Source organism: Nerophis lumbriciformis, linkage group LG27 (assembly GCF_033978685.3).
Source record: "Nerophis lumbriciformis linkage group LG27, RoL_Nlum_v2.1, whole genome shotgun sequence".
NCBI classification, from domain to species: Eukaryota; Metazoa; Chordata; class Actinopteri; order Syngnathiformes; family Syngnathidae; genus Nerophis; species Nerophis lumbriciformis.
In genome coordinates this window covers 30,967,762-30,990,282 of record NC_084574.2, presented here as the reverse complement: position 1 = coordinate 30,990,282, position 22,521 = coordinate 30,967,762, and the positions used below count along the sequence as shown (strand labels likewise).

General features: G+C 38.1%; 1 protein-coding gene across 3 annotated transcripts; it reads right to left on the bottom strand.

Annotated features, from left to right (window-relative positions):
- Positions 1 to 702: 702 nt before the first annotated feature.
- Positions 703 to 21,533, bottom strand: zfyve27 (zinc finger, FYVE domain containing 27). 3 transcript variants are annotated; one of them, XM_061988132.2, is made up of 14 exons: positions 21,239 to 21,533; positions 16,673 to 16,910; positions 15,115 to 15,185; positions 14,855 to 15,041; positions 11,415 to 11,510; positions 10,191 to 10,303; positions 9,980 to 10,098; positions 8,704 to 8,775; positions 8,388 to 8,408; positions 8,203 to 8,223; positions 5,284 to 5,425; positions 5,147 to 5,193; positions 4,984 to 5,065; positions 703 to 1,615 (listed from the first exon to the last, which is right to left on the bottom strand). In XM_061988132.2, exons 2-14 carry the CDS (start codon positions 16,906 to 16,908, stop codon positions 1,545 to 1,547), a joined length of 1,278 nt encoding a protein of 425 aa, XP_061844116.1. In that variant the 5' UTR covers positions 16,909 to 16,910; positions 21,239 to 21,533; the 3' UTR covers positions 703 to 1,544. The 3 variants fall into 3 exon arrangements, with proteins under 3 accessions (XP_061844116.1, XP_061844117.1, XP_061844118.1); XM_061988133.2 differs by lacking the exon at positions 8,203 to 8,223; XM_061988134.2 differs by lacking the exons at positions 8,203 to 8,223; positions 8,388 to 8,408.
- Between the last annotated feature and the right edge of the window lie 988 nt (positions 21,534 to 22,521).

Below are 22,521 nucleotides of genomic sequence, written 5' to 3'. Positions count from 1 at the left end.
GTACAGTGTGCTGTCAACTGTAAACTGCTTAGATTGCTGATGGGTCGCTTTCAGCACCGCGGACAGGGCTTAAGCGCCATATCGTGATGTGTTGTGGCCCCTGCTTTCTGATAAGGCAAAATATTGATTTTATGGTTTCTAAGAACTACATTTATTGGCAAGTGACCTCTAATAGCTTGGCTTTTAACATACAGCACATGGTATATCCAGTGTGCATTATTCCTTTTAATATGAATCAGTGAATATTCAAGTTTTACTGTTAAATTGTGTAATGCTGCAACTAAAAAATGTAATATCAGTCCATTTCATGTTGAAACATTGCATGCAATTTACATGTAAAACATATTTATATGCATCATTTGGCTCACCCTCTTCCACTTCTAGAACACTATTAACTTTACCTTATGAATTGTGTCTTTATTCTGACATTTTGGCAACTCCTGATCTGTGAGAAGTGCTACAAAAAATTGTTTGTACTCACATGCTATATGTTTATAAAACTGTTTAAAGCACATCAGTGGATACAAGAACACTGCAGTGTTCCAGGTAGCTCCTGGTGCCTCACATATTCAGTATAAAACTGTTACTTTATATTGGATAAGTAAAATAAAGATTCTAAAAGTTATCAGCTACAAGTCTTCTAAAATGAACTATGCAGCTGCTGGAGTGTTTTTGCTTCCAAAGCGTTCATCACCATAACAATTGCGACTTCAAAGTTTTATTTTAATAACGGAATATTTCACTTGTAAAAGACGAAGCAATATATACACAGAAAAAAAAACATAAGTCAAGTACCGGTAGCTTGCATTTTCTGGAAATTTAAATTAAATATATTAGCTCTAGAAAAAGGGATTACAGTAACAGTGTAATTATAATTCCAATAAAAGCAAAGCAAACATTACAATCATCAGTGTCTGCATAAAGGTAAAAACAACATTGCACCCAGGGCCTGTCTTCAGTGAGAACGCCTCCACGTCAATTTTGTAAGTCCAGCTTGTAAGTGTGAGGCAAGGATGTCCTATCAAATGACTCCAGTTCACTTACTTCTGATCCAGTAAAAATGTGACGCTGAGGCCGCAGGTAACTCTTAAAAGGCCAAAAACAGCATGAAGCAAAGCATTCTGGTCAAAATAAATTAAATTATCAAGCATGTAACTCGCAGATTGTGTTTTTTTTTTGTAAACCAATATTTTAGTTCACTGCTGCACATGGCTGCACTTTGAAGACATTCAAACTGGATCTTGCTGTTGGCCAGCCAGAACATTTCAAATCATTGATCTAGTAAGCGACACCTGATAGTACAAGTGTAATCATGCCCGTCTGTTCTGTGTATACCAACGTGTCCATCTGCTCAGCAATGGGACAAACTAAGATTCTTTAAAGTCAGCTTCGTCTGACATGAGGGCGGTCGGGACTTGAAAAGGAAAGTCGGGTAAGAATTACAAGGATCTGCGCATGTAAGGTTGAGGGTTTAGAAACGTAGTGAGGAGCTTAGGAGCAAACCGTGATTAACACCTTGCTGGGCTAGCAGCCCACATGTCTTGTCATTGTAACTTGATGAGAGAAGAATTACAGGCGGCACAAACGAACACAGTCTCTCTCTGGGCCTCTGGAGCTGAGGAAGCAAAACAATAAGACAAATGTTAAAGGGGACCTATGATGATTTCAATCTACATTTTTTTTAAATGTTGTGGTCTAGATATGTATTAAATATGCTTTGTTGTAAATTTTGCTTCACAGATTACTTTTATTTTTTGAGTCTGTCTGCAAGATGTTAGATTCCGGAGGCGTTCCCAGATTGCAAATGAAACCACACCCCACCCTTTCCAAAAGTATCATAGTTAATCTTTTTAAAATGTTCAGTTTCAATATAGATCTTGAAGTCATCACTGCAATTATTTTCCAGACATGTTCTAATATAAACTTCATAAACATAATATAGATTCACCCGGTCACAACAGTAGGTAAACCTGCACACTCGCCAATGGATTCAATCTGCATTTAAAAAAAGCTGCTTTAACCAGCATTGTATGTCACTGCATGTCACACGTCGATGTAATGCACATGCCAACATGCGCGATTTACCGGTTTTATACTTAATACCGGTACATTTTAGAAAGTGGTATATTTGATATAAAACCGCCATAGCAGTGTTTTTTTATTGTGCCTTTTTTACGGCCATTTGCTCTTCATTACGCCCGACGGCTCACCCCTGCGCTGTGCATCAAACTTTAAAAAAAAGTATGGAATGCACAGTGCCGACTTCTCAACTCCAGAGTGTGATATGCTTTGGTCAGCGATCGCATTTGGCTTTTGATGAGTGACTACAGCTTTATTTACACATACACCAATATGCTTGAGAACATATAGGTCTCCTTGTAGCGACTTTATCACTAATCTCATCTGTTTATGTTGTTCACTTCTGTTAGCCACTTAGCACAAACGCTAACGATAGCTCCTCTCTGCTGCTTGCTCGGTGTGTCAAATATTTAACTACAACTCGATTTTAAAAAGTGCCTTTACCCATAGCCTGTGCAGACTAAGGTACTGTAGTGTAGCGACTGGGTGGCTGAAAAGTAATTTTAGCAGAACAGCCAGCGGCTTTCACCGCACTGAGCACCATCTATCCCGTGGGCAAGCGTGAGGTTATAAACCTAACATACATAAACAAAATGAACGAAAATTGTTGACATGGCAACGGCCAACATTACTTTTTAAAGAATAAACAATACATTACATTACTACTTACAACAAAAATAATCGGAGTGCTCTCAACACTGGTTTCCTAGCCATGAGGCAATCTTAAGCACTTGGAACGTTTTTTTTTTAATATATCGGATACCGGTATTCAAATTAAAAATACTGCAGTATCGGTTTTGGTCTATATCACCCAGCTCTAGCTGATATGTTTACTTAATGTCCTCCTCTGGCTGACAAGTTTACTTAATGTCTAAATAAATAGGTCCAACTCGCTGTAACATCACAACCAGCCAGACTGCAAAACCCCGCGAACAAAGGCATCCAAAACTGCGTTCAAGCTCACACCAAAATGCATGACTCTTATGATTTATCGCTTTGGCATTGTTTAACATGATAAGTGAGAAAAGACCAAATGTGTCCCTTTTAACGTTCTATAATCAGGATAACGTGCTGTTGTGAGCATTAAATTTAGTGGAACTTTAAAGGGGAACATTATCACCAGACCTATGTAAGCGTCAATATATACCTTGATGTTGCAGAAAAAAGACCATATATTTTTTTAACCGATTTCCGAACTCTAAATGGGTGAATTTTGGCGAATTAAACGCCTTTCTAATATTCGCTCTCGGAGCGATGACGTCACAACGTAACGTCACATCAGGAAGCAATCCGCCATTTTCTCAAACACCGAGTCAAATCAGCTCTGTTATTTTACGTTTTTTCGAATGTTTTCCGTACCTTGGAGACATCATGCCTCGTCGGTGTGTTGTCGGAGGGGGTAACAACACGAACAGGGACGGATTCAAGTTGCACCAGTGGCCCAAAGATGCGAAAGTGGCAAGAAATTGGACGTTTGTTCCGCACACTTTACCGACAAAAGCTATGCTACGACAGAGATGGCAAGAATGTGTGGATATCCTGCGACACTCAAAGCAGATGCATTTCCAACGATAAAGTCAAAGAAATCTGCCGCCAGACCCCCATTGAATCTGCCGGAGTGTGTGAGCAATTCAGGGACAAAGGACCTCGCTAGCACGGCAAGCAACGGCGGCAGTTTGTTCCCGCAGACGAGCGAGCTATCGACCCTAGCTTCCCTGGCCTGCTGACATCAACTCCAAAACTGGACAGATCAGCTTTCAGGAAAAGAGCGTGGATGAGGGTATGTTTACGAAATATATTAATTGATGAAAATTGGGCTGTCTGCACTCTCAAAGTGCATGTTGTTGCCAAATGTATTTCATATGCTGTAAACCTAGTTCATAGTTGTTAGTTTCCTTTAATGCCAAACAAACACATACCAATCGTTGGTTAGAAGGCGGTCGCCGAATTCGTCCTCGCTTTCTCTCGTGTCGCTGGCTGTCGTGTCGTTTTCGTCGGTTTCGCTTGCATACGGTTCAAACCGATATGGCTCAATAGCTTCAGTTTCTTCTTCAATTTCGTTTTCGCTACCTGCCTCCACACTACAACCATCCGTTTCAATACATGCGTAATCTGTTGAATCGCTTAAACTGCTGAAATCCGAGTCTGAATCCGAGCTAATGTCGCTATAGCTTGCAGTTCTTTCCGCCATGTTTGTTTGTGTTGGCTTCACTATGTGACATCACAGGAAAATGGGCGGGTGGTTAAAATTAGGCACTTTGAAGCTTTTTTTAGGGATATTGCGTGATGGGTAGAATTTTGAAAAAAACTTCAAAAAATATAATAAGCCACTGGGAACTGATTTTTAATGGTTTTAACAATTCTGATATTGTGATAATGTTCCCCTTTAAAGAGTATACAATTAGATTAAACAGTGAAGTACTTCTTTTTACACGTGTATGACAGAGAAAAATGTTAATCACAATTCATCAATTTGACTCACTTTCAGAAAGCCTTCCTCCTCTCTTCTGAATTTGTTTTGTTATAAACATGTCATCAACTTTTTAAACTTATAGAACTGTTAAGAATGTTGAAATATGACTTAAAACGTTCAAAGGCTGCCTGTAAATGTCTGAATATTCTCATTCATTCAGGCCCTTGTACCCTAAGGGCTTTCAATCGATTGCAACCGGACTTTTCAGGTGGTCTTTGAAGACATGAGTAAGCTGTTTTGAGGGAGAGGCAAAAGTCTTCGAAAACAACGAGATCACTCCAAGTTGCAATCGATTTAATGCCCTGCAACCTCCCTGTACGGTAACAACAGTTGGCAGGAAAAATTGCTTCAAACTAAAATCATACTAATAAATTGGATGTCAACAAGTGTCCTTTAAAGTTCTACGGTTTTAGACTTTTTTGTTGGCATACCTGTGGCCCCCATGGAAGATCTCAGCACCTTGAAAGAACAGCATCGCGAACAAAAGCTGTTGCCGCAGTTACTGCAGTTCTTCTACAACAGGGAGAGAACCCGATGTGTTGAGGCAAAATGGAAAAAACAATGGCTGGATATTACAATTCGTTGAAGTCTCACCCTTTTCTTCAGCACTGAGAAGACAGCATTGCAGCTTGAACAGTTGCCTTTGTGGTAGAGAAAGAGGAGCCATTTATAAGATCTAATATTGGTAACAGCTACTTTAAAACTAATAATTCCAGTCACAGCAGCCTGACCTGCACTAGTGGTGGGGTAGCGCTTGCGCAGTTTCTCCGTCAGCTTGGACACTTTGCTGCGAATCGGTTCGTTACGACTTAGGAGACCATTTTCAGAGACTGTGTCAAATTCAGGAGCTCCAAGAGGACCATCGTCGTCCTCCTAAAAAGCGAGGAAGAGAGAGAGACACAAAGCGTCAGACAATTACTACAAGGGAGACTTTATAGATTAGAAATTAATTTTCATGACCTTAATTTTAGAATTCCTCCAAACTCGTACAATTTGCAATCTAATAGTTTTTGCACAGTGTATCCATCCATTTTCTGTATTGCTTGTCCTCATTAGTCAAGAATAAACTGAAATCTATCCCAGCTGACTTCCGTGAGAGGCCGGCAGCCAATCACAGGACACATACTGTAGACAAACAATTATTCACATCTATAGACAATTTCTAGTCTCCAATCAAACTAACATGCATAGTTTTGGAATATGGGAGGAAGTTGGAGTACATGGGGAAAACCCACACATGCACGAGGAGAACATGCAAACTCTACACAGAGATGCCCAGACAAATATTTGAACCCTTAATCCCCTGTGAGGCCAACATGCGGCCCAATATTTGTCGTTAAAGTTCAGGCGATACTTGTTTCTTTATTGTCTTATTGATTTTTAAACGTGTATGACAGTTAAAATGTGAAGTAAAAAAATGTTTGTACAGTTAAAAAAAAGATTATGACCAGCTTGAGCCTGCAATTAATTCATTCAATTTACATCATTTTCTACAGGGAGCATTTGTTCTAAAGTACACATTTCCAGCTGACCAAAATGGACTGTGATGGGTCTTATAGCAGAGCTATTCAACTAGCGGCCCGGGAATGACACCATTCCGTTTATTTCAAAACTTGGGAGCGACTAAAATTTTGGCAGAAATTCCCCAAAATCCTAGTGTGTTCCTCTTGTATAGATGAACTTGGAACACTGTAAATACATTAGCAGATCCTTGCATTGGCATTTTAACCTTGCTAGCAAACATAGAACACTTGGGTCCAAACTTATTTACATAACTGAGGCATTCCTCAAGGCACCTTTTTAAGTCCTCTCCTTTTTGGCAGTTACAAATGTGTTTCATAATTTGATTTATGGAACTATGGTATTGCTATAGCTTGTTTACTTCAGATACAGTCAGTAGTAATTTGTTGAACTTCTTTAGTTATACTAGTGGTGTTCCTCAAGGTTCCATTTTAGGCCATCTCTTTTTCATCATTTGGGGTATTCAATTAGTGGCCCTCGAGTTCAATTCAAAACAAATGGGAGGGTGGGGGGTGGGGGGGGTTAAGATGGGAGGAGTATATTTACAGCTAGAATTCACTGAAAGTCAAGTATTTCTTATATATATATATATATATATATATATATATATATATATATATATATATATATATATATATATATATATATATATATATATATATATATATATATATGAAATACTTGACTTGGTATATACCGGTATATATATATATATATATATATATATATATATATATATATATATATATATATATATATATATATATATTTATTTTATTATATATATATATATACACATATATATATATATATATATATATATATATATATATATACACATTATATATATATATATATATATATATATATATATATTTATATATATATATATATATATATATAAGAGAAATACTTGAATTTCAGTGTTCATTTATTTACACATATACACACACAACACTCATCTACTCATTGTTGAGTTAAGGGTTGAATTGTCCATCCTTGTTCTATTCTCGGTCACTATTTTTCTAACCATGCTGAACACCCTCTCTGATGATGCATTCTGCTTCGTCTCCTTGGTGTGTGTGCAGTTGTGCCCTGCACTCTCTAAAAGCCCTAGATGTTATTGTCACATATGCATGTACAGTAGATGGCAGTATTGTCCTGTTTAAGAGTGTCACAACATTGCTGTTTACGGCAGACGAACTGCTTTACGGTAGACGAAAACGTGACTGCTGTTGTTGTGTGTTGTTACTGCGCTGGGAGGACGTTAATGAAACTGCCTAACAATAAACCCACATAAGAAACCAAGAACTCGCCCTCGATCATCTACAGTTATAACGTCATTGGGCAGGCACGCTGTTTATATTGTGGGAAAGCGGACGTGAATACAGGCTGTCCTCACTCAGGTCCGCATGGAGCTGGAGGGGGCATGGCCTCCAGCTGCGCCTGAATTTCGGGAGATTTTCGAGAGAAAATTTGTCCCGGGAGGTTTTCGGGAGAGGCGCTGAATTTCGGGAGTCTCCCGGATAATCCGGGAGGGTTGGCAAGTATGGTTGTCTGGAATATACAAAGTAAGACTACCGGTAATAGCGACGGGAGAAGTCTGGCCCCCTGGTTCTTAGTTTTCTGGAAACGTGCCTCCCCAAAAAATTATTAAATTACCTCTGCCTTAGAGGTTCCACTGTAGATGTTTAGCAAAAAAACGAGCATAAAGAAATAAACGCAAAAAAGAAGCACATGCTCAGTGAGCGAACTAGTCACACATAAGTAAAAACTTATGGTGAGTTAAAAAAACCAACCCCATATTCAATTTCAGTAAAATGCTTTTAGGTGAGAAAGGCTGACAAAATATATCTAAGACCGAGGATAAAACTCCCCATGCAGACAAAATAAAAAAAACTATACAGTTGCACTTGAAATTATTAAACCTAAATTGTATATGACTGAAATTCTTTATGTTTACGAACTAGCGGTAGTTTGTGACAAGAAAACAAAAGAAGCTCAACACATCTAATATTGCACACACATTTACTTACAACCATGGTAGAGTAATTTCAAGTGCACACAATATTACACATTACCGTTGGCAAATGGAAGGATGAATGGGAGGTACTGGAAAATCCACTTACCACTAACACCAGAGGGGGTTCCTTTTTGGAATGCAGGATAACAGAGCACAATGTAACCCACAACCACCCAAGTTACTACCAAAGGAACATGCTACAGGCTTCTAATTGAAGGCCAGCTCACACAACATAGTGTGACAAGAAGATTAGAAAAGCCAAGATTACTAAGCAGTGGGGGCAGCACTTACCTGCAAGGGAATTGAACTCTCCTGATTTCAGAAGAAAGCAGGAGAAAAACATGAATGACATCATCAATATGTTTTCCGCCCATAGATTTTGTGTTTGTGATGGAAAATTATACTTATTAGGTTGGTGGTGTTGTGTTAGCTATGCTACTAATATGCATTTGAACCTGATACTGTGATAACTAACCAATTACAGTGTACAGTATGTGTATAATTATGTTTCAATAATTCCATTACAAATATAAATACAAATGGTATTGCAAGGTATGCCCACTTCCTATAAGATGAAGTTTAAAATCATGTTTGAAGACTGTAATACCTCAATTGCATCTTTAAATTCATCATCAGGCTCAGCCTCTTCAGCCTCCTCTACACTGCCAGGTGACATGTCCTACAAACGACACATTAATTCATTAATGACAGAACACGATACTGTAAATCAGGGGTGTCCAAAGTGCAGCCCAGGGGGATATTTTCGTCTTTATTGCTCTTCGATATATTTAAAAAATTTCATTATTGGATTATTAGTAGATAGTATATGTTTAATAGTGCTGTCATTTTTCATCAGATTAATTCCATGATTGATTTAGATATTAATGGTATTTAATTTTGCATGAACACAAATATTCAAGAAAGAAGGTTTTTTATATATATATATATATATATATATATATATATATATATAAAAAAATAAAATTAAAATACTATATATATATATATATATATATATATATATATATATATATATATATATATATATATATATATATATACACACACATATGCACATAACGTGTTTATCAAATAACTCCTTCCTGCAGAGTGTGTATGATACTTTACGTCGGTTGACTGTTTACTCATACCGTATTTTCCATGTAGGAGGACATTGTGCTGTATAGCGCCTTTCATGTTGACCTTTTTGCTTCTGCATCCTGTCACTACCTCATCAACAATACATTTGTGCATGATAATGGTAACACTACTTGGACAAACTGCCCAAAATGCAAATGAGACGTTTCAGAGATTTTGATGCATTTTGCGCTACAGATTAGTTAACTGCATTAAAATGTTTAAGTATTCATTCACATTTTTAGATATTACACTAGTATGCTGTGTCACCTATAACACGTAGCTAAAATGTGGATGTTTTGTTCAGATAGCTTGGCATATTTGTAACCTACGTTGAATTGGTTTTGGTAACTTTTAAATGTACAAAATGTATCAACTACTCCATTCTTCAATTTTTTTCTATAAAAGTTACGGAAACCCCTGCTGTAAAGTATACTGCGCAGATTTCCACAAAGTCAGAACATCACTATAACTGTGTTTCCTTATGATTCACATTCCACAATCTTATGCAGTAGAATTAGAATTCAACAGAAGCTGGTGCATTAAAATCCATGCATAGACCTGCTTGATGGTACTGGATTTATAAATGAAGCATATAGATTAGATAAGAGGCTTACGGCTATAGTTGATTTTAAAGTACAGTGAAATTAAATGTAGACGCGGGCATTTAATCATCGCAAAATACCAATGATGGCTTAGGACTTTTACACAGTCCTGTACATCATAACAATCTGAGGGTCTCTCACCTCCACGCTGGTTGGTGTAGGTGTTCTGTCCACTATGTTGCTGTGCCCCTGTTCTTCACACACTGCTTTTGAGGTGGGGGCTTGGCCTAAATGGAACATCTTCTTCAGGTCCAACAAAACTGGAAGCCATTAAACAACACAGTCACAACTTTTGTTTTGAAAACTATCTAAATCTGTGATGTTGCTACAAGATTTTTAGGGGTGAGCTGACCTCTGTGGAAGTCTCTATTCCACAGGAAGATGGTGCTGTTCAACCCAGCAAGCACCCAGCCCACAGGAGCAAGGTAGAGAAGACACACCACCGTAAATGTTCCTCCATAGAATCTGAAGAGAGAATAATTACATGTTGACTAATAAAAAAATCTTGTTTTTGATCATTTTGATGGTGTGGATATTATTGTCCAATATTGGCATAAAAACGAAATATTCAATGACCGTACAGGTTTTTTTTCTGTTGATAAAATGGGAAAAAATATTGCCTGTATTTTGGCGCACAAGGGATGACCTCATCACACTGTGCTATGCTACACACAGTAAAAAGCTTGCTAGCTCAAACCTGGAATAATATGCAATTTGCAATGACTGTTAAGCGCTGGTTAAGGCAAGTGGGGAATAAAGGGTCTTCCTTTAATACTTGTTATTCAAATTCCCACCTCAGGAAGAATCACTTAGTCACACGCAGCGTTTTATGCAGGAACAAAAAAAAAAGCAACCAAAAATGTATTTTACTTTGTAAAAGGATGTTTGTGTCAAATGGAAATGTACAGCTTTTCAAATTGCATGGACTATTGATCGTAATTATTTTTATAACTATTTTGTTGAGACAAAATGTTAAAAAACAAATGTTTAACATTTTAACTGTTTCTATAACTTAAATTGCAGTATTTCTCTTAATTTGCATAGTGTTATTTGGGAAAAGCATCAAGTGCCATTAAAGTAAAAGAAACATATTGTGTTCATTCATTACAACAGAGGAACTGCTGCATATATCCGTAACTGTTGATATCAGTATCAGAAATGAAGCGTAAGACCGAATCGGTAAATTGAACACCGGTAACAAAAAAGAAGCCAATATCAAGAATCTTTATTTGTTGGCTCAAAATTTTTAAATAATGCATTTTTGCCATCATTGGATTGCCTAAAATGTGTACAGGTATATCATACTGTTCCAAATCGGTGTGCTCTGCTGATGATTTAACACAGAATAGTTTTTTTGTGCTTAGCATGTTAATTCTTTAACTTGACTTCTTTACAATAAATGTGTCTCTAGTATTTAATATGTTACCTTTGTAATTATTTATACAATAGTTACATGTAAATTTGGCCATTAGAACATCCATTGTGTGTGTGTGTGTGTGTGTGTGTGTGTGTGTGTGTGTGTGTGTGTGTGTGTGTGTGTGTGTGTGTGTGTGTGTGTGTGTGTGTGTGGTCTGACCTTAACGATGTGGTGTGATTGTCCCAATACAGGACCTTGAACAGTTTGTCTGCTGATTGACAGGCCGTAGAAAGCATGTCATCCAGGTGCTTCAACCTGATGGAGACATAAGAATCATTTGAATTCCTGTTACACATACTTAATTTGTGGTTACACTTACCTCATTTCATTTCAAACACAACAATAATGTCTATCAAGGTCATGTCAAGCAAAATAGCATTACTAAAAACATAACTTAAAAAATAAATTAAAACATGTCATACAAATGTAAGTATTTTCCCCTTTCCAATTCTATAATATATATATATATATATATATATATATATATATATACACACAGGTAAAAGCCAGTAAATTAGAATATTTTGAAAAACATGGCACCCCAAACCATCACTGATGGTGGAAACTTTACACTAGACTTCAGGCAACCTGGATCCTGTGCCTCTCCTGTCTTCCTCCAGACTCTGGGACCTCGATTTCCAAAGGAAATGCAAAATTTGCATGGTTGGGTGATGGTTTGGGGTGCCATGTCATCTGCTGGTGTCGGTCCACTCTGTTTCCTGAGATCCAGGGTCAACGCAGCCGTCTACCAGCAAGTTTTAGAGCACTTCATGCTTCCTGCTGCTGACCTGCTCTATGGAGATGGAGATTTCAAGTTCCAACAGGACTTGGCGCCTGCACACAGCGCAAAATCTACCCGTGCCTGGTTTACGGACCATGGTATTTCTGTTCTAAATTGGCCCGCCAACTCCCCTGACCTTAGCCCCATAGAAAATCTGTGGGGTATTGTGAAAAGGAAGATGCAGAATGCCAGACCCAAAAACGCAGAAGAGTTGAAGGCCACTATCAGAGCAACCTGGGCTCTCATAACACCTGAGCAGTGCCAGAAACTCATCGACTCCATGCCACGCCGCATTAACGCAGTAATTGAGGCAAAAGGAGCTCCAACCAAGTATTGAGTATTGTACATGCTCATATTTTTCATTTTCATACTTTTCAGTTGGCCAACATTTCTAAAAATCCCTTTTTTGTATTAGCCTTAAGTAATATTCTAATTTTGTGACACACGGAATTTTGGATTTTCATTTGTTGCCACTTCAAATCATCAAAATTAAATGAAATAAACATTTGAATGCATCAGTCTGTGTGCAATGAATAAATATAATGTACAAGTTACACCTTTTGAATGCAATTAATGAAATAAATCAAGTTTTTCAAAATATTCTAATTTACTGGCTTTTACCTGTATATATATATATATATATATATATATAAATATTTAAATTTTATAAATATAGCATTTTGTATCTTTTTGTACCATTTAGTGCAGTCAGAGTGGTGTATAAAGAGAGTATGGCCAACTAAACAACTGGCGCCATGACTGCCACCAACGACGTGTGTGGCTGCAACTGCTGTCGTTTTGACGTTAGTTTTTCTAACAAAAAAAAACAAAATGTCTATTTTTTTTTCTTTTTTAACCCTTGCCCAGGAAAGTCCAATTGAGATTAACAATCTCTTTATCAAGGGAGTCCTACACAATATATATACAGTGGTTCTAAACATTCTCCAGCTCATAAACTTACAATAAAACATGCTTTTATTTCGTGAAAGTAACATTTTGTGGCCGTATTTGACGCACTCTGCTGCTACATTCCTGCAGTGTTTCGTGACCAGCAAGCACTAAAACACGCACCTGACGGCGCGTAAAAAAATACAAAGAACAACCAAAATAATAACTTCTTACGCTCATTCTGCTGAAATCTTCATTCGCTTTGGATCAACAATCACAGAGAAATTGTGACCTGTGTGAAGTATGTCAACTGTGGTGGCTGCCTTAAATGTATTTGAAATCACTGTATGTATCACTCATTATGTATTATTTTAACCGAGCTTTCTTTTTTGTAACATGTTAAGTGAATAAGTATACTTTAATCCAGTGGTTCTTAACCTTGTTGGAGATACCGAACCCCACCAGTTTCATATGCGCATTCACCGAACCCTTCTTTAGTGAAAACTAAAATGTTTCTTTTCAAATTCAAGACAAAGTTATATGTTTTTGGTAACACTTTAGTATGGGGAACATATTCTAAGTAACAAAGACTTAATTTAGAGTTTTTTGGACACTAGGGGAACATATTCTAAGTAACAAAGACTTAATTTAGAGTTATTTGGTTAGGGCCAGGGTTAGAGGGTTAGGGTTATAATAAGGCCATGCCGAATAAGGCATTAATAAGTACTTAATAATGACTAGTTAAGAGCCAATATGTTACTAATTTGCATGTTAATAAGCAACTAATTAATGGTGAATATGTTCCCCATACTAAAGTGTTACCATGTTTTTTTACTGGTGCACAAAATGAACCATGCATGAACATCACCTTGTTCAAACAACAAAACCAACACAGTGCATAAACTCACAACAAATTACACACCTGCAAATCAGGGTGACTTCTGCTGTTGCCGTATCCGTAATACGCCGATAGGGAGAAGTTTTTATTTACACGATGAGTCGGGTGTGTCTTGACCTCCGCCGAACCCCTGAGCCCAACTCACCGAACCCATAGGATTCGATCGAACCCAGGTTAAGAACCACTGCTTTAATCAGTATGTGCCTATATTTCTGCACACTAACTCAGATATGGTAACACTGGCGAGTAGTAGAGAACATGGAGTGATTTTTGTTCTAGCACATATTTTGCTTTATTCATTGTTGACATACTTCTTGCCACCTTGTATATTTTTAGGTGATTTCTAGTTAATTTTCTCATCTATTATTACACCCAAAATTTGGTTTCTTTTACTCTTTCAGACGCATCAGGGTTCTACGTAGTCAGTCACAGAGCTCGCTTTACCAATGCGCGCCTCTGGACGGCTGAAATCCCACCGTCAACCCCGGTGAAACTGCTGAAAATTGGACACGGCGTTGGCGCCAAGACGGAATGTGTCGCTTTTCTCTTGAAAAAGGTCATTATTTGTCCGCAAATTCACATACAGAAACTTTGCTGAAACTTTTACTTAAATTTAGTCAAGTTTTATGTCCTCTGGGTGCAGCATAGAGCCTGGGACCTCACAAACTGTGGTGTAGTCTTTTTTTTTTTTTAGGTAAAAAATAAATTAAAAAAAGTCGCAAAAGAGATCTTCGTTTTGTTCTCTTTAATTAAAGACTGTATTCCTTTTATAAGTATCTTCAATTAACTTCGAAATATTCTTGTGTAAGTGCGAGAGCACATTCATGTGACGTTACTGACCCTTAATGAAGAGTCAGTATACTCTGTTTTGTTATCTAAAAAAAACCCTGCCATATGTACGACTAAGCATCGAAGATGTACAAAATCTAACGAATGAGATTCGACTATGAAAATCTTGAGTAGAAGACAGTCTTAAAAATGCGATTTTCATTTCAATTCTTTTTAGAAACAGAAAAATTCAGTTTCTCTTACAGGTCTTTGACTTCCAGCATGGCCTCCTGTTTACTGAGGTGCACCATCTGCAAGTCTCGGCGGTGCACAGTGTGATAGCGCTTCCCCCGCAGTTCAGCTTCTGAGGCCCTGCCCCAGCACCTGTCCTGCAGGTAGCCCAGGGCAGCCGGCGCCGTGACTGCCACCAAACACAATGACAACCAGCCCACTGACAGAAGAGAGAAGACGGGAGTAGATTAACCAATAGTCCACTGCTCCAGACTGCTGAAGACTCAACTTACCTTCGTTGATAGTGCAGAAGAAGACATTGAGGAATATACAGACAAGCAGCGAGCAGAGGGGCATCTTCCACCTAAAGAACAAAATTTGATCTTACTATCTTGCAATACGTCCTAAGACTTTGGTTAAGTAAGCATTAGGTTTTTTGTGTGTGATTCCAACAAAGAAGGGTACCAGTGATGGTAAAAATGTAAAGTGTGATGATGACAATAGAACCATTACTGTAAAAAGTGTCTTTGCTCTGTCTTCTCAGTACAATAACGTGACAATAAGCTGACATCAACTATCAAAAGGAGTAAAGTGAAATGTACACTGGTAAGTCAGCTGTGTTTAATCTTTATGTGAGATTTACCTCCCATTATGTTTTTACTATGCCCCACATCAAATTGAGGTTTTAACTCCCTATTTCCCCAAAAGATGCATGTCCTTCATGGAAATGGCGAGTAGCTGTAATAATGAATTCATTCTACACTTGCCCGAGAGTCAAGAAAGCTATATTTCATGCATATAAGACAATTCTTCTTAAATAGTTGTTTGGGGCCCCCTGGGGGGATGCGGTGCGATGCCAAAACCCTGGGGATCCTGATTTCAGTATCATGCAGCATCATCATGCTTCGAAAAACTGTGCACTACAAAACGTGCTCATTGTAGTCATTAATTCTGACTTCATTTTAATAAAAACAAAAGTCAGCACCAATTGTTTTATTTATTTTTGTTTTGTAGGTTAAATAATTTTACATATTGTGCTCCTGAGTTAATGTTGCTGATCAATTTGAATTTTTTATTGTTTAAATTTATTTTTCAGTACCAAATGGTTCAAGTCGGTCCAAATTATTTTTTAAATTTGAATAAGGATTGTTTTTCAGGCAAATTGATGCACATTCTATCTTTTCTGTTACATACTAAAAAAAACAATGTTAATAAGTTGTCAAGTTATTATTTGTTGTGTGTTCATCAATATTATTTGTTTTTTGTTTTATTCAATGTTCAGTGGCCTAGTGGTTAGAGTGTCCGCCCTGAGATCCGTAGGTTGTGAGTTCAAACCCCGGCCGAGTCATACCAAAGACTATAAAAATGGGACCCATTACCTCCCTGCTTGGCACTCAGCATCAAGGGTTGGAATTGGGGGTTAAATCACCAAAAATGATTCCCGGGTGCGGCACCGCTGCTGCCCACTGCTCCCCTCACCTCCCAGGGGGTGAACAAGGGGATGGGTCAAATGCAGAGGACAGATTTCACCACACCTAGTGTGTGTGTGACAATCGTTGGTACTTTAACTTAATAGGGATACAATGTTATGCAGAGGTGTACTTACAACAATTTTATAGACAAATTCTACTATTTGTAGTTGTTGGGGTCAGAGAGCGCAAAATGTTTTCTTCTTTCTCGTGGGGCATAACAGAAAATAATTGAGAAGCACAGAGTTAATACAAGTTTTATGATAGACAATGTTTTAACCTGAAAAAAAAAAAAAGTATATTTTTTATGGGGAAAAAAACGACTCTAAATTTGTGTTCTGAAATGGATGGCGCTTGACCTCACTGTAGTAAAAATACGCACCCGAGCACAAAGCGAACCAACTCCATCGCATCCATCACTGGTTCTAAAAAGAGCGCTATTCTCTTATAGGACACGACCATGTTAAGGAGGTCAAAGTTTTGTGTAGATCTTGGGCTTCCCAGTTCGGAAGCATCTGGAGACCCAAGAGTCTCCTTGGATATTGTGTGGACCAGCTCCCCCCTTTCCCCTGCACCATGGGAGGGGTCCTGTGATGCCGCTGTAATGTGCATTATCATTCCTGTACAAAAAGAAGAAACAAGAGTGTAAGTAGACGATTAAAGTGTTATTTTCACTTCTGACTGGCTACTTAACAGCTTAATAAAGATGCTATAAAACCTGCTTTATTGTCGTCAGCTCTTTCAAGGGAGCCAGTTATTTTGGCTCGCCTACCCAGACTTTGTCATTAATTACCGTAGATGTATTAACAAACTATGAATATGAATATTTCATGTAGAAATTGAATTATATCAAAATGTTAATTATATATTTGGCTTTATTTATATGCTTGACATGGAACAGATTGATAGGAAAAAAAGGCTACTTTGTTGGTCTGCAAGCATCAAAGGACAAAGGTTACACAAATGCAAACGTCACAAGACAACAACAACTTTCAGCTGGAGCACGATTGCAAAAGCCACAACAAATAAACGCCACAACACAATAACATTAAGCCACACCACAACTTTAAGCCACAAAATAAGTGACGGGCACAACGGAAGTGACAAAAGGTTGAAAACAGTCTAATGAACATAGTATAGTAGTATTATTGAAAAAGTTACTTATGACTGGAAGAGTGATCACAATTCACAAACTTTTCCAACTTCGTTCATTATACCGTTTTCAACTTTCCGCCTCAGTTAAGTCAGTCCAGCGGCGAAAACTTGTCCGCTGTCATTTCCGTTGCTGTGTTGTGGCGTTTGCGTTTCTGGTGACTTTTCTCAGTCACTATAGCTGTTTATTAAAATGAGAGTAGTAACGGGTCAAACCAAAGCTTATTTAACCTGGAAAGATTTGGTTGCACTTAATTTATCAGGTAAACCTACTGTTAATTCAACCTGAAGAGATGTTGGTTGCACTTTATTTTTTATATAAATATTGTATTATCTTTATGGTGGAAAAACAACAGCAAATGTAGCAGGTAAATCTACTGTCAAAATGTTGATTAATGTAATGTACTTTAATTGAAAATGTCTAGAATGTTGAAAAAAAAAAGTTTCCCCTTGTAATTCAACTTAAAGTGTTGGTTACACGTTATTCAAATAAATGTGAATGCATTGGCAAATAATTGTTTGTACCTATAATTAATGTATATCTAATTCCCTTACAAGAAACAACAGGAATATAGGAAACTTCACCTGCAGTGTCCAGTATCTATTTCACATTCACACTGCTTGAATGTTTTTGCTAAAAAAGTTACTGAATCTTTTTCAACCCACTGAATCATTTCTGATCTTATTGTTCTAAATAAACTAATATTGGCCCTGGATCGTATCAGCAACCTCAAATGATGATTCAAATTGTATCGTTAAAACGAATCATACACCCCTAGTAGTTATAATAGCAGTGTTCGTCAAGGTTCCATCTTCGGTCCTCTCTTTTTCATTATTTGGGCTATTCAACTGGTGGACCCACTGGCCCGCGAGTTCAGTTATAAAAACTTCCATTTTTAAAAACACTAGTGTGCTGTCAGAGATGATTCTGGCTGGCTTTTTTTTTGCAGAAAGTCTTTAAAAACAGCAGAGCGCTGCTATAACAGACAAAATCAAATATCTACTGTAGAGGACGCTAGAATATAAAAAAAAAAAGAACAGAGAAGTTGAATATTCCTGCTGTAAACTATTGAATACGCATGTACAACTGTTCAACGTTTCAGTACTTTTTTGCACTTGCTGTTCTCTAACATTAACTTAAATGGAAGAAGTCACAACAGGTGACTTTTCTTTACATCACTCCTCTACTGCAGAGGTCCCCAAACTTTTTGACCACTGCGGCGCGAGCGCGATGATGTCACGTTATCGATGGGAAAATGGCTTTTTAGACAATATGATTTGCCTGAGTGGCTAGGAGACGCCGAGAGTAACAATCGGTAGAAAATAGATTAGAAAGGACAAATTTTTAAAAAACTCTAGGACTTCCCGCGGGCTGGATTTTGGACGCTGGCGGGACGTATTCGGGCCGTAGTTAGGGGCCCCTGATCTAAACTTTACCGCTGCTGGGTATTTTTTTTCTATACTTTTATTGTAATATTTTCAGAATGTGTTTGTTCTGTTTTTGGCCAATGTAAGACAAAGAAAAAAATCTGAAGTTGTCTTTATTTTTTAGTTTTAATGCCATGAATTTAATAGTCCGGCCCACGTGTGCACAGATTTCTCCCCCATGCGGCCCCTGAGCTAAAATGAGTTAGACACCCCCGATGTACAGTATTACAATATATGTAACAGCTGCAGCCAAAAAAAAGACAGCATAAAATAGAGAATAGATCCAGCAGTAAATAGACATTATGAACAAAGAAAGGTAGCTAACATAGAAGAGGTCGGACAAAATAAAAAAAAAACTTGAGAGTTCCCGCGGGCCGGGGACCCCTGCTCTATTGTCTCTGTTGCAATCTGCTGCTCATGACACCCTGTGACACTAAGCTCAACGGCCACTTCCCTCTGAGAACATCCTATTTCAAGCCTGGAAATGTCAAGGTACGGTTGGTCAATTGTTAGGACGTTCCTGATCTCATGATATCAAAATATGAACAGAAATACGAACAGGACAACCCCAATTCTGATAGAACCAGAAAATATGTTGTTAGATCTATGGATCACACACCTTTTGTGAGTTTTGCTGTTCGATTTCTTGATAGAAAACAGTAAGTTGTGCTTAAAATACTGACACATCGAACAATTGGACATTAAAATACTGACACATCGAACAATTGGACATATAAAAGTTTATAGAAGGTTCATTTAAGTTTAATGCTGCATCTAAGGCAGGGGTGTCACCGGTCGACCACGGGGGTCCCCACATCTGCGGTCCCCTCCAAGGTTTCTCATTGTATCCCATTCGGTTTAGTTTTTCCTTGCCCTGATGTAGGAACTGAGCCGAGGATGTTGTTGTGGCTTGTGCAGCCCTTTGAGACACTCGTGATTTAGGGCTATATTAATTAACTTTTATTGATTGATTGATTGATTGACTATTACCGTATTTTTCAGAGTATAAGTCGCTCCGGAGTATAAGTCACACCGGCCGAAAATGCATAATAAAGAAGGAAAAAAACACATATAAGTCGCACTGGAGTATAAGTCGCATTTTTGGGGGAAATTTATTTGATAAAACCCAACACCAAGAATAGACATTTGAAAGGCAATTTAAAATAAATAAAGAATAGTGAACAACAGGCTGAATAAGTGTACGTTATATGAGGCATAAATAACCAACTGAGAACGTGCCTGGTATGTTAACGTAACATATTATGGTAAGAGTCATTTAAATAACAATAACATATAGAACATGCTATACGTATACCAAACAATCTGTCACTCCTACTCGCTAAATCCCATGAAATCTTATACGTCTAGTCTCTTACGTGAATGAGCTAAATAATATTATTTGATATTTTACGGTAATGTGTTAATAATTTCACACATAAGTCGCTACTGAGTATAAGTCGCACCGCCGGCCAAACTATGAAAAAAAACTGCGACTTATAGTCCGAAAAATACGATAACTAGATCCACTCAACATCCATTGCACCGGTCGCCCAGAGGGGTCCCCACATCTGCGGTCCCCTCCAAGGTTTCTCATTGTAGCCCATTGGGTTGAGTTTTTCCTTGCCCTGATGTGGGATCTGAGCCGAGGATGTCGTTGTGGCTTGTGCAGCCCCTTGAGACACTCGTGATTTAGGGCTATGTAAATAAACTTTTATTGATTGATTGATTGACTATTACTATCTGTGTTGGCCCTGCGATGAGGTGGCAACTTGTCCAGGGTGTACCCCGCCTTCCGCCCAAATGCAGCTGTGATAGGCTCCAGCACCCCCCGCTAGCCCAAAAGGGACAAGCGATAGAAAATGGATGGATGATTGACTATTAACTAGATCCACTCGACGTCCATTGCACCGGTCGCCCGGGGGGGAGGTCCCCACATCTGCGGTCCCCTCCAAGGTTTCTCATTGTAGCCCATTGGGTTGAGTTTTTCCTTGCCTTGATGTGGGATCTGAGCCGAGGATGCCCTTTGAGACACTCGTGATTTAGGGCTATATAAATAAACTTTGATTGAGTGGTTGTTCCACGACCTGCAGTGTTTTAAATTACGTCATACACAAATACAGTACGTGTATTATCCCCCAACTTGCAAGAATATCAAAGTTGGATCAATGTGGGACTGAAGAAGCCATGGAGTCAATCACCAGTTTAAACCAACGTTAGCCACATAGTCAACACGAAGTGTTAAGCCAAGTAGGATACGAAAAAATCGAAAAGTTACTCTCAAGACTTCAACATTATCAGTACTATTATTATTATTATTATGGAGTTCAGTGTAGTCCATATTCACAGAAGAACACGTATGACAACTTACCCGAGCGACGTGTCCACAAACGGCTAACTTGAGGAGAACGAGCAGTAGGAAGCTAAGGCGACACTAGCAAGTCCCGCCGAATTCATCCTCCTGGAGGAAGGAAATATCCTCCAAATTCGTCGGCAACATGACAGCAGTCTATCCTACTACATTAGAACCGATATGTGCGATTAAAAGCATTTACTAATCACAACAGCATCGAATTGTTAGCACTGTTTTGCTTTCGGGTGGCTACCTCTTCCGGATAGCCGTGCTAGTTATGTCGTGTCCACTTCCTGTTCTTTCAGGCTGAGCAATCGATAGCCGAAAAGGTTGACTAGTACTGTACTGCAGTGATCCAACAACCTTTTTGTAACTGCAGACCGGTCAACGCTAGAAAATCTGTCCCGCGGACCGGGGGCAGGGGTGGGGGGATGTTTTTATTTTGTATTTGTATTTTTATTTATTTATTTTTATTTTGTATTTATTTATTTTTATTTTATTTTTTTTATTTTTTATTTATTTATTTTATTTATTTATTTTTTCTCATAAAAAAAATACAATCATGTGTGCTTACGGACTGTATCCCTGCAGACTGTATTGATCTATATTGATATATAATGTAGGAACCAGAAATATTAATAACAGAAAGAAACAACCCTTTTGTGCGAATGAGTGTGAATGAGTATAAATGGGGGAGGGAGGTTTTTTTGGGTTGGTGCACTAATTGTAAGTGTATTTTGTGTTTTTTACGTTGATTTAAATTTTTTTTTTTTTAATTATATTTTTTATTTTTTTTTATTTCTTGTGCGGCCCGGTACCAATCGATCCATGGACCGGTACCGGGTTGCGGCCCGGTGGTTGGGGACCACTGCTGTACTGTACTGCAGTGTTTTTCAACCTTTTTTGAGCCATTGAAAAAATCCAAAGGCAGACCACCAGCAGAAATCATTAAAAACTGAATTCAGTAGACAATAAAAAGTCGTTGTCGCAATTGTTGGATACTATAGCTCTTGTTTCAAAGTAAGTGTACTGTCACGACCTGTCACATCACACCGTGACTTGTTTTGAGTTTTTGGGTGTTTTACCGTGCGCATACATTTAGTTCTTGTCTTGTGCTCCTATTTTGGTGGCTTTTCCTGTTTTGTTGGTATTTTCCTGTTGCAGTTTCATGTCTTCCTTTGAGCGCTATTCTCCGCACCTGCTTTGTTTTAGCAATGAAGAATATTTAAGTTTTTGCTATCTTTTTTTGTGTGGACATTGTTGATTGTCATGTCATGTACGGATGTACTTTGTGGACGCCG

Excerpts from the sequence above, each read along its gene's own strand:
- zfyve27 (XM_061988132.2), bottom strand. The coding sequence starts at position 16,908 with ATGATAATGCACATTACAGCGGCATCACAGGACCCCTCCCATGGTGCA. Across the intron at positions 8,409-8,703 it reads AATTTAAAGATGCAATTGAG|GAGAGTTCAATTCCCTTGCA; the intron begins GTATTACAGTCT and ends TTCTGAAATCAG. Across the intron at positions 8,224-8,387 it reads AGAGTTCAATTCCCTTGCAG|GAACCCCCTCTGGTGTTAGT; the intron begins GTAAGTGCTGCC and ends CATTCCAAAAAG.